The sequence below is a fragment of the Vanessa cardui genome, chromosome 8 (genome assembly GCF_905220365.1).
Source record: "Vanessa cardui chromosome 8, ilVanCard2.1, whole genome shotgun sequence".
NCBI lineage: Eukaryota > Metazoa > Arthropoda > Insecta > Lepidoptera > Nymphalidae > Vanessa > Vanessa cardui.
Window position 1 is genome coordinate 3219745 of NC_061130.1, and position 15990 is coordinate 3235734.

The following is a 15990-nucleotide window of genomic DNA, read 5'->3' on the forward strand; positions in this document are numbered from 1 at the left end:
GATCATCATCGTCGTACCATCGTTCATCTCATCTCATATGGTATATGATATGAGATGAACGCAATGTAACTATTAAACATAAATATATTTCGTAGATACTTACATGAGCCATTTTGTAAAACTTTTAAAAAAGCAAATACAAATTGATAACCAAAACCAACCAAAATTGAAAGTTCAAACTGTCAAGACGTTTTGTTTTTTTATTGACTTTGGATGGCTAACATTACCGTGACTTTATTAAAAAGAATGCAAAATCACACAAAACAAATACCTAATTACATTTTGATATATTTTTTTATTAAAATTAATTTATTACTCAATTTGAAATAGTAAACAAATAAAAAATAAATATATGAAAAAAAATTGAGCTTGACATTATTTCGAGGTTATCGTAAAACGAAACATTCGAAGAAGCTAAGATAGGTGAGAGGGAAAAGTAATCAAGTAATCTATCGTTGGTCGAAGATAGGTAGCACTTATCCTTGATTGTGAAACGCATACTAACGATAGATAAATTCTAACTGACAATCGGGGATAGCGACCTATCTGTAATCTCAGATAGGTTATTGAAAACGGGCGTAAGCCACTGGCCGTGATTACATGAAAAACGTCAACGTATATTATGTATCCAGTGTATAGTACGACACAAGTTAGATATAGTATCGGCAAAATTCATAAAACCGATCACATCCGATTTAAGTACGCTATCCAAATTATCAATATTTATTTCTTATGTGAATATGATCTTCACACAAACCTTATAAATTAATTGTAATTACTATGATAAATCGGCAGTAATCGGTTATATTGAATTTGCCGATATTACATCTAAGTCTATGTCATCTATGTCGTACTTTATCCTTCTCATCTATTTCGACCTTGACTTTGATAAAGTGTCTCTCTCGCTCCTTTACCAGCTAATAACATTGTTGCCAATTTTCGGACTCCGCCCAGTTAATAAAATTTATTATAAAATCCGGCGTTGATCCCAGGACCTCGGTCTCATGTCGTTCTTGATGGCCAATAGATCAAGTACGCCATTAATCTGTTCTGTAATATGTAGTAGTACCTTCTAACACTAGTCATTATCCAAGTTTGAAAAATTGGCTCTCCCTATGTGACGTCATGTCACATGTGGTAAGTCTCAATTTTCACATGTTACTCATGTGAAAATTGAGACTTACCAATTACTATTATTCTGTTAAAATATTATTATAAGGTGTCCTTAAAAGTTTACTCCAAAATAATGAAATATAAAAAAATAAGAGAAAGGTCAATTTTTAATATTCTGGGTAATGAAAATATACATGTATGACTTGTCTATGGTTCAGATTAATGCAGTCGGGTACGCGCACGCGCGCGCAGTGCGAGGAAGTGTCGCGCGTGTGCAGCGGCCTCGCGCGCGCCTGGCGCCTCGCCCCCCCGCGCGCGCCGCGCCCCCTGCGCCGCCTGCTGGCCGCGCACGCGCCGCCCGCGCGCCTGCTCGCGCTGCCCGACCCCGCCTACACCGGTACGCACTTTATACACACTTCCAGCCATGGCATTGAGGAAAAAGCGAGAAGTACTTAACATAATTCTGTGACTTGTTAATATGTGCCTATTTCTAAGCAAATAAAATATAATAGTGTAAGGATCAGAAGTGGTTAAAGATTAAAAAAAATAACAAATATGACAAACACTATATTTCTATTTCTTACAATTTATTTAAGGAAACAAAATGTCAATCAACACTTTAACAAAAACACACAGCAATTCGATAATAGAAATAAACGTAAACAAAAGAGTAATTGAAGGGCTCACGTGACCAGCGATCCGACCTCTCGGACTGTCGACAAGGAAATGTTCCTACAAACATCTGTTACCGCTCTTTTATAAGATTCGGGTAGCAGCAAAAAAATTGTTTGTCCGATTTTATAGAAGCTTAGCTTATAATAGAATATAAATGGAATAGTTTGGTCGGACGTTAGATTTGCAGCGCAGCGTGCTGGAGCTAGTGCAGGCGGTCGCGTCCCACAGCATCGAGGCGGGCGAGCTGGCGGCTCTCCTGCGGCTGCTGGCGGCGGAGCGGCCGCCGCTGTCGCTGCTGCTGTCGACTCTTCGTTCGCTGCTGTCGCGCGCACGCATACACACGCCCGACCACATACTGTCCTTCCCCATCGACCTGGAGCCGGGTTCGTATATTTTTGTATTAATATGATAAGCAATTAATAAATTTAGTGTTTTTTTTTTGTAAAACATTTGGCTTTCATATTATTATATTAAATTAGCGAGTAGTTATAGTTAGTTAATATGTTTATATTTTTTTGTTGTTTTTTCTTCCTTTTGTTTTAAATTTTTATACTTCTTATTCTTTTATTATCTACTGTGTCCTAATAAACATTTCTTTCTTTCTTATTCTTCGATAATTCTTTTTTAGAAGACCGTGTGCCAGAAGAAGCACTGAGTTCGTCGTTTGGCCATCAGGCCGAACTCGCTTGGCGTCGTTTACGTCAGGCTCACCTTCGTGCCGGTAAAATAGAAATAACTTTTATGTCAAAATATCTTTAGTACTTCGACTCCTTAATTAAAAAAGGGTAATGAATTAAGAAATAATTAAATAAGAAGTGAACGTAAATTTCCATTATATGATATACTGACACGGAGTCGTAACGTGCGCGTGCCGCAGGCGTGTGGTCGCCGTGGTCGGCGGGCGCGGCGCGCTGCGGGCTGGGCGGCTCGGGCTGGGCGCCGTGGCTGCAGGGCTTCGCGCTGGCGCTGTGGCTGCGCCTGCACGCGCGACGCGACCACGAGCCGCCCGACCCCGACGACGCGCTCGGCGACCCGCGCAACGAGCCCCACAAACCCACGGAATTCATCCACGCCTTCTCCATCGGCCACGACTCGCTCATGTTCGAGCTGTGGATCAACACCGCCAACGGTATGCGATGACGATGTGTTCGCTCACTCACACTTGCTGCTGTGGTTGGTTTACACTACACTAGAAATGAAAGTCACTTACTTGTATAATGTCTATATTACAAGTCCACATATAAAGTCAGAAGGCACACATACTTTCATAGTACATTAATACGCAAGCACAAGAATTAGGAACACAAGCACAGATAGGAAAGCAGATGAAAGTATAAAGATGAGAAGAAAATAAGTATGAAATTATGAGAGCAGTCTTAAGCGTATAGGAATAAAGTCTAAGGTTGCTTAGCAAAGTTATTAGCGAGCGCGAGCGGGTCAAGCGTATGAAAGCCGTCGGCGAACTGACGCGTTGTTTTGCGAGTTGCGTAGACAAAGGATTGTCCGATCGGCGCGTGCGGCTCGCGAGCGGTGCTTAAGACGTTGCTTCTTGGGCCGCTAAGAATGTGGACAAAATAGTCCCACACTGCCTTTATGTAATACATTAGTCACCTCACCCACACTATGATATCTTGCGAACACGAATGTCAATCATACTAATGCACGCCGAGGGGATAGATATTCGATGTTGCTCGTATAAGTTCGCATCATTGATCAGCGTCTTTAAGACTGACAACTGCTTAATATAATATACTCTGCTTATTGGTTTAGTGACGACATATATATACGGTCATTTCGAGGTCCTGGATACTCAGTGTGTCTTGTAAAGTCCGAGAGTTAGCCTGATCTTCTTTCGTTGGTTTTCACCTTCAGGCGAGTTGTCGGTGCGACTGACCCGGCCGGACTCGCTCAGCAACAAGCTGGTGAGTTCGGCGCGAGCGCGCACGGCGCTGGCCGCCGGCTCGCGCTGGCACTGCCTCGCGCTCAACGTGGCCGAGCGCGTGCACAAGCGACGCATCCACATCCAGGTACATTAACCACCGACTTCAGTCACATTTCATTAATATTCGGCACATTTTTGTAACGTTGTCGAGTAATTTGTGGAGGTTTTGAAACTTTTTAATAAAAAGGCACCTTATTTTGCCTCTTTGTTACAAAGTATATTCACTAATAACTATTCATTTATTATGTAAGAATATTTTCGCTAGGGACCTATTAACCTACCCAGGGACTATTATAAGGAATTTTATGAATAGGCCGACCACCTTCCCATTAATATTTATTACGTAAAGGAAGAAAATTAAAACACGTTTGGTTTATCTTAATTATTATTTTTCAGTTACAATTTTTTAAATATTAAATTGTAATTTCACTGTTTTTTCAAATAATTTGAACTTTCTCTCTTTTTTTATCTAACGTAAGAACTATCGAAACTCCTTCCCACCCCCTTGTAAGAAAACATATGACATGGCCCCCTTTAAATCGTCTTACCTAAATGAGTAGCCCCTAACTAAATGAACTAAGTAACTTATCGTCTGCAGGTCACAATCTACGTGGATGGACGAGAGTGCGAAACGCTGTCGCTACCGCTACAAGGTAATATCTCGCGTCGGATCGTGATTGGTGGGCAGCCCGGACCGATACGATGTGACGTGTGTGTGTGTGTGTGTGTGTGTTGGTGGGCAGCCCGGACCGATACGATGTGACGTGTGTGTGTGTTGGTGGGCAGCCCGGACCGATACGATGTGACGTGTGTGTGTGTTGGTGGGCAGCCCGGACCGATACGATGTGACGTGTGTGTGTGTTGGTGGGCAGCCCGGACCGATACGATGTGACGTGTGTGTGTGTGTGTGTGCAGGTATCCTGGTGCGCAAGGCGACGCCGAGCTCGGCGGTGCTGGGGCAGGCGGGCGGGCGCGCGGGCGCGCTGCACGTGGGCGGCGCGCGCGTGTTCCGCTCGCCCGCGCTCAGCGCCGCCGCCGCGCTGCACCTCGCCGCGCACGGGCCCGACCTGCCCTGCCAGGTACCGCACGCTGCGACTAGCCGCCGCATTCATTTACAGACAAACATTATAGTTTTCAAATTAGTACTTATAATAATAACTCTATAGTATATATATTTTTAAAAGGGTAAAAATTATTAATAACTAGCGACCCGCCCCTGCTTCGCACGGGTGCAATACTGATACTAAACATACTACAGAATTTGTTTACTTACGACATCACATTATAAACTTCTACAATTATACGACGACGACGTACGCGTGGCGTGGGAAATTTGCAAAACGCAACGCAACATACACCCGATTAAGTACCAGTATAAGCTGACCCCCAATTCATATCGACAACCATATCAGAAAGAGATCAACTTAAGTTGGGCGCTTATATTTCCAAAACTTTGTATTATTTGCGTATAAAAAGTAGCCTAAGTTACGCCTCAGTACATTACCTACCCGCCAATGAAAGTCCTGTTCAAATCGGCCCAACCGTTCCAGAGATTACCCGGAACAGACAGACAGACAGACAAAAATTCTAAAAATGTGTGTTTTGGTATGTATACCGTATATAAAGACAAATGCATGTAGCAGACAGCGGTTATTTTAATATTACAAACAGACACTCCGATATTATTTATTTGTATGGATTTAAGTTAGGGTTAATGCTTCTGTATTGAATAAAGGAGTTTGATTTTATTTGACTTGAAGATTCTTATTTTCGATACCGATTAATTGTTATAAAATTTCAGATTCCATGCGAATCCGCACACTTCCCGTCAATTATTACGCCTGATCTCTTGGAGTTAAATATCGACTGGGATTCGGTAAGATATACATATATTTATATTCGATATGATACGTCATTTTTATCCAAAGTTTGTTTTGATAAATATAGTCATATGTCTAATCTTATCTAGGTGTATGAAATTTCGAGTCAAACCCTACGCGAGTTGCACGAGAACCTGCTACTGACGTTTTACCCCCACGCCCCGGACACCATGAATCTCTACCATCAAGCTCCATCGGGGCCGACAGGTTAGACTTTGATATTCGCGATGATATATTAAAATACAAACCAAAATAAATATCCTATATACACTGTGGCTATAAAACGAGACGGAGATTACGGAGTTCATCGCCCCGATAGCGATATGATGACCTTAGGAATTCCATGAATACCTCTTCTCTCTTTAAAATGTTGTGCACGACGTCTCCGATTAGGGGTTGTCCATTAATCACGTGAGGCTTGAAAGGGGGGGAGGGGTTTGATAAAAATCACGAAAATAACACAAGGGGGAGGGGGGGTGTAGTAAGATATCTCGTGTATTTATTTTTTGTCTAATTCGCGATTTTTAAACAAATATGGTCAGAATAAAATAAGATTATAGTTTATACCTGTATTTAAGTTAAGATAATATTCAGAAAATTTTAAGATTCGTTGTAGGTACTAAAAATACACGTGATGTTGAGAAGGGGGAGGGGGGGGTCTTAAACCTCACTACGTATCACCAATGGGGGAGGGGGGAGTTAAAAAATGCTAAAAAAAGATCACGTGATTAATGGACAACCCCTTACTTGAATACTCAAAGTATATTTCGAAGACAATAGTGGAAATATAAGACTTCGATCGAGTAGCATTATCGTGTCAGTGTTCGGCGGGCGCGCGTCGAGCGGCGGCGGCGGCGGCGGCGAGGCGCCCGAGGCGCTGCGCGTGCGCTGGGCCGGCGCGCCGCGCGTCAGCGCGCACCGCGGCGTGGCGCCCGCGCTGCTGGCGCTCGGCGGGCCCGACCTCCTGCTCTACCTCTTCGCAAGGGTGACCACCTTTATAACAACTTACTTCCGTTCGTTCAATATTTGTGTGCGAGCCCGTCCGGGTAGGTACCACCCACTCATCAGTTATTCTACCGCCAAATAACAGTAGTCAGTATTATTGTGTTCCGGTTTGAAGGGTGAGTGAGGCATGAACTACAGGCACAAGGGACATAACATCTTAGTTCCCAAGGTTAGTGGCGCAGTGACGATGTAAGGAATAGTTAATATTTGTCACAGCGTCATTGTCTATGGGTGATGGTGACCACTTATCAGGTGGCCCATATGCTCGTCCGCCAACCTATAACATAAAAAAAAATAATTATACAAAAGAAAAATTCGATCGACTTGTATGTGAGATAAATAAAGCAAAGTGTGTCAGGCGGTGGAGCTGGACGGCAGCGCGGAGGAGCAGGCTTGCGCGCTGGCGGTGCTGCTGCGCGCGTGCGGCGCGGACGCGCGGCTGAGCGCGCAGCTGCACGCGGGCGGCGCGCTCGACCTGCTGCTGCCCGTGCTGGCGGCGCCCGCCTGCCGCGTCACGCACCACATGCTCAAGGTCAGCGCCGCGGACGTCCCGACCACGTTCACATTCTTATATCTAACTAGCCCGCGTCTTCGCCCGCGTAGATAACGGTTCATAATCAGTCTTCTAATATCCCTACTGCTGAGGCATGGTCACATTTGAAGAACTACTGCAACCGGCGCTTGGATCTATTGTGATCTCAAATTCGTGATCACAACACCTCAGCCAGACCAACATCAGCCACGAATCTGATGAGGTTCTTAGGGTCGGAGCCCATTATGCCCTCTAAGGACCGGAGTTAGAACATTTTATAGTTCTATCTTTTATAGTTTAGGCATCATACGAAAAAAATCAACTTTTTTGGTAGATTTTTTTCCTTTTTTGTCTGAAAAACTCAAAATATCTTACGGAACCCTATTTTTTTTTTTCAAAATAAAATTTAGCCTATGTTATGCGGGATTAATTTAGCGAATGGTGAAAGATTTTATAAAATCGGTCCAGTAGTTTTTGAGCCTATTCATTACAACCAAACAAACAAAGTTTTCCTCTTTATAATATTAGTGTAGATGTCTCGCCGCTTTCCTAACCGCTCATACTCGTATACGACCAGGTTATTCTAGACGAAGCGTGCAGCATTCCCATCCTCCTGCCGAGCGGGAGCGCCGGTAGCGCGGTGACGCTTCTCGTACGCAACGACAGTATACTAGTGGAGCCGCGATTGATTCTGCTGCTCATGCGGGCTTGGAGACATTTCGACTCCGATGAGGTATAGTTACTAAAAATTTATAAATATTCCTCATATTCAATAAAAATGTAATACTGTCAATTTTGTGAACTATGGAGTGATCTGACGACCTCCGTGGTCGAGTGGTGTGTACACCGGTCTTCATGGGTACGCCACTCTGAGGTCCCGGGTTCGATTCCCGGCCGAGTCGATGTAGATTACCATTAGTTTTCTATGTTGTCTTGGGTGTTTGTGGTACCGTCGTTACTTCTGATTTCCATAACACAAGTGCTTCAGCTTCTTACATTGGGATCAGAGTAATGTATGTGATGTTGTCTCATATTTATTATTATTTATTATTATAACTTAAGCAAATATAAATAATAGATATTCCTTACCAATAGCTTGATTTCAAGTCACATAAGTTATAAGTATCACAAGATCAAAGATTGACGAAAAAAAGACAAAATAGATTGCTTTTAATCGAATTCCTTTTAAGCCCACTGTATGTAAAACAAGAATTGAATCCCAACTCTCGTCTCAGGAAGTGGTGTGGGAGGAGAGCCCGGGCGCGGGCGCGGAGGCGGGCGGGCGCCAGCGCGGCTCGGCGTGGCTGCTGGCGCTGGCGGCGCTGGGCGCGCTGCTGCGCCCCGCGCACCCGCACGCCGCCTTCAACCACTACCAGGCCTGCAGGGTCGACCTGCTGCGACACCTGCTACACGCCTGCAAGGTACCGAACTCAAACTCAAACTCAAATTCCTTTATTCAATATAAAGGAATCAAATTTTTATAGCAAATCCTTTACTGTTCAAGCATCCCGTCTTTGGAACTCCCTACCGCTGTCCATTAGACGTGCACAATCACTGCCAGTTTTTAAAAAAGCTGTCAAGAAACATTTCCTAGAAATGTAACCTGGTATTATATAAATATTTCTTTATATGTATTTATCGATTAGTTTATATATTATTTATATATTTATTGATTATATATGTATGCCTGTGTGTATATATCTATTTATTTTTGTATGCACAAATATACTCTTATGTATGTATATTGAATATTCCATTTATAAAAATTGTACACCTATGCCTTTAATAGACCATTTCCTCTGCCCCAAGGTTGCCTGGAAGAGATCGTTTTTAGCGATAAGGCCGCCTTTTGTGCCATGCTTTATTTTCTTATATTTATTTCCTGTGTGTTATACTTGTCTTGGTGTACAATAAAGAATATTATTATTATTATTAAAAAAGCATTACACTTACTTATTGATTGTCAAATAAACACTACCACCGTTTCGGAAAAAGGAACACCCTGACCTGAGAAGAACCGGCGAAAGAAACTCAGCGGGTCTTTTTTTTCTGTTATTTTTTTTTTTGTCAAATTTATAAGGTACATAGTACCGATCGTATACCCTCGGTCTTAGATGTCGTTTGTCCAAAGCGACAGTAAAATATTGTATTGACGCAGGAGAGGTTCCTGAATTCGTCGCGCGCGGCGCTGGGCGGCGCGGCGAGCGCGCGGTTGGTGTCGCTGCTGCGCGCGCTGCTGGGCAGTCCGCCGCCGCTGCCGCACCTGGCTCTTCTCGCCGACTTCCTACTGCTCATGCACCAGGTGCGATACTGACGCTACGTTGATTTTTATTGCTATCTGGTATGACCTAATACTGGAATAAAAAATAGAAGAAACCTATAGAGCGTTGGGCTTGCTCTGTCAAATATGACTTATGATGAGGCTGACGTTAATTTGTCAGTACTCGAATAAGAAATAGAAGAAGCCTATAGAGCGTCGGGCTTGCTCTGTCAAATATGACTTATGATGAGGCTGACGTTAATTTGTCAGTACTCGAATAAGAAATAGAAGAAGCCTATAGACCGTTGGGCTTGCTCTGCCAAATATGCCTTATGATGATGCTGATCTTAATTTGTCAGCAAGTCTATAAAATGCGAGTATCTTGCCGTTTCTTCTCGCTAGAAGCTGCTTTCCGAAACGGTGGTAGTATTTAATTGTTGACGATTCAAAAACGCTTCTTTGTGAAGTTTACTTGAATAAATTGATTTTTATTTTGATTTTGAAAAAAAATAGATTAAAAATGTAATAAAAAAAATAAAAAAGCATAAAAAATTTTACTATTGTTGTAGGCCAGCGACACATTCGTTACGCATTCCCGGGCCAACTTCTATTTCCTACTGACGGCCGATACGCCGGAGACGAGCGACTTCAACTTCCTGAACTTTATCAACAAGCGCAGGAAATCGACGAAGTCCACCGACAACCGAGGACTGTACGACACTATGGAGCGATCGAGTTCGTCCAGCGTCTCGAACGAGGACGTGGCGGTCGAAAACCATCTCAGCGACTTGAGGGAGATCGTTCAGAATAGGGACACGGAGAGCGACAAGACCGACCCCGAAAGCACCACGAGCGCAGACTCCACCAAGCAAATGAAGGGATTGATAAACACGCAGATCAAAGAGAGCAGGTAAGAAAATCTTATTTATATTGTTGTGTAACAAACATCTTATTAAACCTGAAACCTATAATTTTTCCTACCATGTGATCATTTTTTACATTTTTGTCAAATTAGAATCACTTAAACAGGGTGTATATATTAATCGTACATGTCGTGTTTGCTTTAATATAGTTGTACATTTAGAATGTAATTAGTATGTAAATTAATAAATTCTATCAGCAAAATGTAACAACTGCTCGCAAACCTAATAAATAAATAAACCTATTTGTCATCATCAGAAGACTACAGCTGACCTGAATCTCCTATGAGAAATTTAAATCACAATGTTGTAAAGACACTAAGGAAACGTTCATTTTATAGGGAAATGTTACTTGTTTCTGGACGGTTTATTCCGATTGCCAATATTAAATATAAAACATTAAAATACTATGTCACAATAACCTAACTATATGTGAATGCGAATGGGTGACTGTAAATGGGTTTACTAATACTAATGGGTCTTATTTACAAATCAGAATTCCAATTAATTATGTAGCCATTTAATTTCAGACAAAAGCAAGCTTCGACTTTAGAAAACTCTGAAGAAGTTTCCGGTAAGTGAAACATTAATGGAATTCATGACTTATATTTTAAACGCCAAATACTCAACAAGTTCAGATTGTAATTGATAGTTTCTTTTCAGAGGTGAGCTCTGAACAAATAGACGACAATACAGGAAAGGAGAAAATTGATGACGTACCGTCACCCACGGAACCGGGCGCCGCCGATCAGCTGTACGCCGGTGGCATATACCAGCAGGTATCCAGATTTAGCCGTTTGATCTCTAAAAAAAAGTAAAGTAACAGCCCGTAAATTTCCCACTGCTGAGAAAGGCTCTTCCGTTAAGGAGAGGGTTTCGAACATATTCCACCACGCCGTTCCAATGCGGGTTGGTGGAATGCACATGTGGCAGAATTTCGACGAAATTAGACGCATGCAGGTTTCCTCACGATGTTTTCCTTCACCGCCGAGCACGAGATGAATTATAAACACAAATTAAGCACATATATATAGTGGTGCTTGCCTGGATTTGAACTCACGATCATCGGTTAAGATTCACGCGTTCTAACCACCGGGCCATCTCAGCTCTTTTGATCTCTCGTCAGCGCTAATTCATAAATAGAGAAGATAGCAGGTTACATGTGGACGTATTTGTGCTTTGACAGCGGCGCGTGCGCACGGGCGCGGAGCCGGGCTGGCGCGCGTGCGAGGGGCTGCTGCTGCTGCTGCGCGACGCGCTGCGCTCGCTGCCGGCGGGCGCGGCGGGGCTGGCGCCCGACACGCTGGTCGTGCTCGCCAACCACGGCGACGCGGGCGTGCGCGCCGCCCTCGTGCGCGCCGCCGCCGCCGCCGCGCTGCCGCCGCGCTGCCTGCCGCTGCTCGCCAACCAGGTGCGCGCCAATGCAAAACCAACAACAACAACCACCTGTAAATTCCCACTGCTGGGCTAAAGGCCTCTTCTCCCTTTAAGGAGAAGTTTTGGAACATATTTCACCACGCTGTTCCAATGCGGATTGGTGGAATACAAATGTCGCAGAATTTCTATGAAATTTGTCACATGCAGGTTTCCTCACGATGTTTTCCTTCACCGCTGAGCACGAGATGAATTATAAAGACAAATTAAGCACATGAATCAGTGGTGCTTGCCTGGGTTTGAACCCGCAATCATCGGTTAAGATGCACGCGTTCTTACCTCTGGGCCATCTTGATTCCATCCAAAACCAATTGCCATTAAATTATTAACATTGCTATAGCAGGTGCTCCTCACTGTATTATCTAGCACTTTATCCTTAAAGTGCTGGATGTTCCTGGAACAAAAAAAGCTTGCCTGTACTCATTGATCAATATGTTACCCCTCCTGTACTGAATAATCACTTAAATAGTCTTACCAGTTAATCATAATTTAGAAATATTTCAAACGTTTAAGATATAATTCTGTAATATACAGACTGACTTTGATGTTATGATGTTTGACGACTACAGATTTCTCTGTACCAATGTTCGTGGGAGCTGGCCACAGCGTGTGCAGTTCTCCTCACCGGCTGTGATGTTCCCCTGGAAGATCAACTAGACGTAAATATTTTGAAGTATAATAATATCTTGTATGTAACTATGCAGACTTGCAATTAGTCAAAAAACAAGACGAAGATACATATTTTTGAACATAATTTAAGCTATATAATTTATTTTTTTATATTTATAATTAATTATGTTATATTTTTAATTTTCTGAACAGGAGCAAATTTGGGCGACGCTAGACGAAGAGGCGACGGCACGCGCCGCGCCCCTACTGGCGCTACTGCCGCGCTGCGCACGCGCAGACGCGCCGCTCGCGCACAACATCGCCGCGCTGCTGCGCCGCCTTGTGGATAAGGTACGCGCCCGCCGCCCGCGACGCCCAGCATTAGCGTTTCAATGTCACACGGTGTATCTTTCTCTTGCAGTCGTCGTTGAAAGCACTAAACGAGGTAGCCGTCGTGGAGGTGGTAGTGCGATCCATCCGTGCCGTCGGGCAGGAGGAGGGCGATTTCGAGGGACGAGACCTCCTCCTGGAGGACCTGTACGACCTCCTCTGCAGGATCGCCGTTAAAATTCTAAATGGAAATCGTGGCACACAGGTGAGGGTTCGTCGTCTCGCCGGCTAGCTAGATGTTGACGCTTTTAGCGAGGGGCCGAATCTACACTAATATTATAAAGAGGAAAACTTTGTTTGTTTGGATGTAATGAATAGGCGCAAAAACTACTGGACCGATTTTAAAAATTCTTTCACCATTCGAAAGCTAAATTAATCCCGCATAACATAGGCTAAATTTTATTTTGAAAAAAATAGGGTTCCGTAAGATATTTTGGGTGGCCAAAAATGTTATTTTTTTCCATATGATGCCTAAACTATAAAAGATAGAACTATAAAATGTTCTAACTCCGGTCCTTAGAGGATATAATGGTCTCCGACCCTAAGAACTTCATCAGATTCGTGGCTGATGTTGGTCTGGCTGAGGTGTTGTGATCACGAATTTGAGGTTTATCACAATAGATCCAAGCGCCGGTTGCAGTAATTCTTCAAATGTGACCGTGCCTTAGCAGTAGGGATATTAGAAGACTGATTATGAATCGTTATCTACGCGGGCGAAGCCGCGGGCGACCGCTAGTCGGTTATAAAGTAAATCGTTCGTGTGTGTCGCGAAGCAGGCGATAGCGGACATGCACAACATGCTGCGCTTCGTGGAGTGCGAGGGCGCGGCGCGCGCGGGCGTGCAGCGTGCGGCGCGTGGCGCGCAGGTGGCGCTGTTCGGCGCGCAGCTCGACTACCTGGAGCGCCGCCTGCAGGACCTGACGCGACGCCAGCAGCCGCGCTACACCGGCTACTTCAGCACGGGTCGGTGCAGCCCACAATTTGTATCACGGGCCACATGAGGAATATAGTAAATTCAGTTCACAAATCTACGAGTAACTTTGAAAGAAATTGTTTGTAACTAATACAATTAGGAGTAGTATTATGACACTTTGCTCCAAAGTTGATAGAGATTTGGTTAGTTTTCAGAGCTGGTTTAAAAACTCTAGATCAAGTTATATTTCAAACTAAGAACTCTAAATGAATATCGGTTCTTCTCGCCTTTTTCATCGACGTTTTATAGATGAAAATAATTAGAAAGTGAAATAAACACAGTCATTAAAAATAGTACCTTCCTCTGTCGCCACCCAGTGCTGTCGTCTGTGGAGGGCGGGCTGGGCGCTCGCGCGGGCCGCTCAGAGGCCGCGGAGACGGCGGCGCGGCTGGCGTCAGTTCTGTCGCGAGCCGCCACCTTCTTCACCACTCGACCGCCGAACGCACCCCTGCAGCCCGATGCGGACTTCTTTGATAGATTGCTGGCTACGTTGCTCAATGGTAAAATATTTCGATTGCCTAACGATATACAGCTGTGTAGCATTCGTATAACCTTCGATAACTAATACAAATGTTTCTTGACAGCTGTAACCGGTACCGGTAGCGGAGCGAGCGGCGCGGAGAGTGGCGCAACGCTGAATACGCTGTTCTGGTGGGCGGCCAGCCCGGCGCCCGCGGCGCGCCCTCTGCAGCCGCGACTGCTGCGAGCGCTGTACGCCGCGCCCGCACACGCGCTGCACCTGTTGGCCGGCAACTACCGGGATCCGCCTACGTTACGGAAGGTACCACAGCGTTCTATAAAATTAATGAGGACATTAATGTAAATAAATATTCCAGAAACCATCATCAACCTAGTACTTGTTTTCTTCTAAATTCTGATATTTTGCGTGCACAGCTGTCGGTATACTTGCTCACGCTGATACAACACGTGCACCTCGAGGCCGAAGCGGGCGGACCGAGCGTCGAACTCGCCATAACGGACTGGGCTCGCGACTGGGCGGTCGGGTCGCAGGCAGAGCTCGCCGAGCGCGTGAGAGGCGAGGCCCTGCCCGCCGAGGCCGAGCGGCTGCTGCTCGACGACCAGCTGCGCTGGGCCCGGCACGCGGGCGCCCCGAGGCTGCGAGCCGCCATCGGAAAGTCAGTAACGCTCGATCGCCGGAGCCACGACTTTTTATTTTTTTTATTTTTTTATGGTATAGGTTGGCGGACGAGCATATGGGCCACCTGATGGTAAGTGGTCACCATCACCCATAGACAATGACGCTGTGAGAAATATTAACTATTCCTTACATCGTCACTGCGCCACTAACCTTGGGAACTAAGATGTTATGTCCCTTGTGCCTGTAGTTACACTGGCTCACTCACCCTTCAAACCGGAACACAACAATACTGACTACTGTTATTTGGCGGTAGAATAACTGATGAGTGGGTGGTACCTACCCAGACGGGCTCGCACAAAGCCCTACCACCAAGAAACGACTTCGAAATTCCTTCGGATATTTGTACTACTCTATTTGTACGCTCGCAGGTCCGTGTTCGGCAAGGAGGCGCTGGCGCGGACGGTGACGGAGGCCGCCATGAGCGCCACGCGGCGCGTGGTGGAGGCGCAAAACGCGGAGCGCAAGGCCTTCCTGGAGCAGCTGCGCCGCGCGCACGCGCTGGCCGCCGCCGCCGCCGCGCGCTGGCAGACCATCATCGACGCACACACGCACGAGAGAGGTGCGAGCGTCGCCAATGACCTCGTCTACCCGGCTAATAGTCACATGGGAGGTTAAACTATTGGTATTCACTTCAGGCGTGTGGCACGATCCTCGCGGGTACCCGGCCGCGTGGCAGCTCGACAGCACGGAGGGGCCCGGCCGAGTGCGCGTGCGCTTGCGACGTGCGCACCTAAGGATACCATCCCGTTGTTTCCAGCCACCTCACAAATATAAATCCGGTGAGCATTTGCCGACTACCGTTTACTAGCACGATCGATTCATATTGTTAGTTGGATAATGCATGTCGCTCATATTAATGGATTATAATGTTGCTGGTGGGCAGAGAGCGCGAGCTACCCGAGCCCCCTGCACAGCGTGCTGGCGGGCGGCGCGGACGCGCGCGGCGCGCTGGCGGCGCAGCTGGCGCTCAGCGAAACCGTCGCCTACATGGCGCGCGTGGTGCGGGTCAGCGTGGACAGCGAGATCAGCGGCGAGCTGCTGCTTACGGACCGGTAAAATCACAATATCAGTAACATGACTGGCTTCGATTTCTCGATC

General features: G+C 45.5%; 1 protein-coding gene across 1 annotated transcript in view; it reads left to right on the plus strand.

Moving 5' to 3' along the window:
* LOC124531739 (lysosomal-trafficking regulator) overlaps nucleotides 1–15990 on the plus strand; it is a 71869-nt gene that overhangs the window by 49043 nt on the left and 6836 nt on the right. Inside the window, exons 13-40 of the mRNA XM_047106251.1 lie at nucleotides 1332–1510; nucleotides 1968–2171; nucleotides 2417–2509; nucleotides 2666–2917; nucleotides 3661–3815; nucleotides 4329–4383; nucleotides 4646–4809; nucleotides 5532–5606; nucleotides 5700–5817; nucleotides 6432–6595; nucleotides 6974–7147; nucleotides 7725–7880; nucleotides 8383–8568; nucleotides 9306–9449; nucleotides 9977–10317; nucleotides 10858–10901; nucleotides 10949–11106; nucleotides 11514–11738; nucleotides 12331–12420; nucleotides 12584–12721; nucleotides 12792–12907; nucleotides 13509–13723; nucleotides 14051–14233; nucleotides 14318–14514; nucleotides 14628–14869; nucleotides 15261–15451; nucleotides 15528–15671; nucleotides 15776–15944. Of these exons, the coding sequence (XP_046962207.1) occupies nucleotides 1332–1510; nucleotides 1968–2171; nucleotides 2417–2509; nucleotides 2666–2917; nucleotides 3661–3815; nucleotides 4329–4383; nucleotides 4646–4809; nucleotides 5532–5606; nucleotides 5700–5817; nucleotides 6432–6595; nucleotides 6974–7147; nucleotides 7725–7880; nucleotides 8383–8568; nucleotides 9306–9449; nucleotides 9977–10317; nucleotides 10858–10901; nucleotides 10949–11106; nucleotides 11514–11738; nucleotides 12331–12420; nucleotides 12584–12721; nucleotides 12792–12907; nucleotides 13509–13723; nucleotides 14051–14233; nucleotides 14318–14514; nucleotides 14628–14869; nucleotides 15261–15451; nucleotides 15528–15671; nucleotides 15776–15944 (4572 nt within the window). The remainder of the gene's footprint in view (nucleotides 1–1331; nucleotides 1511–1967; nucleotides 2172–2416; nucleotides 2510–2665; nucleotides 2918–3660; nucleotides 3816–4328; nucleotides 4384–4645; nucleotides 4810–5531; nucleotides 5607–5699; nucleotides 5818–6431; nucleotides 6596–6973; nucleotides 7148–7724; nucleotides 7881–8382; nucleotides 8569–9305; nucleotides 9450–9976; nucleotides 10318–10857; nucleotides 10902–10948; nucleotides 11107–11513; nucleotides 11739–12330; nucleotides 12421–12583; nucleotides 12722–12791; nucleotides 12908–13508; nucleotides 13724–14050; nucleotides 14234–14317; nucleotides 14515–14627; nucleotides 14870–15260; nucleotides 15452–15527; nucleotides 15672–15775; nucleotides 15945–15990) is intronic.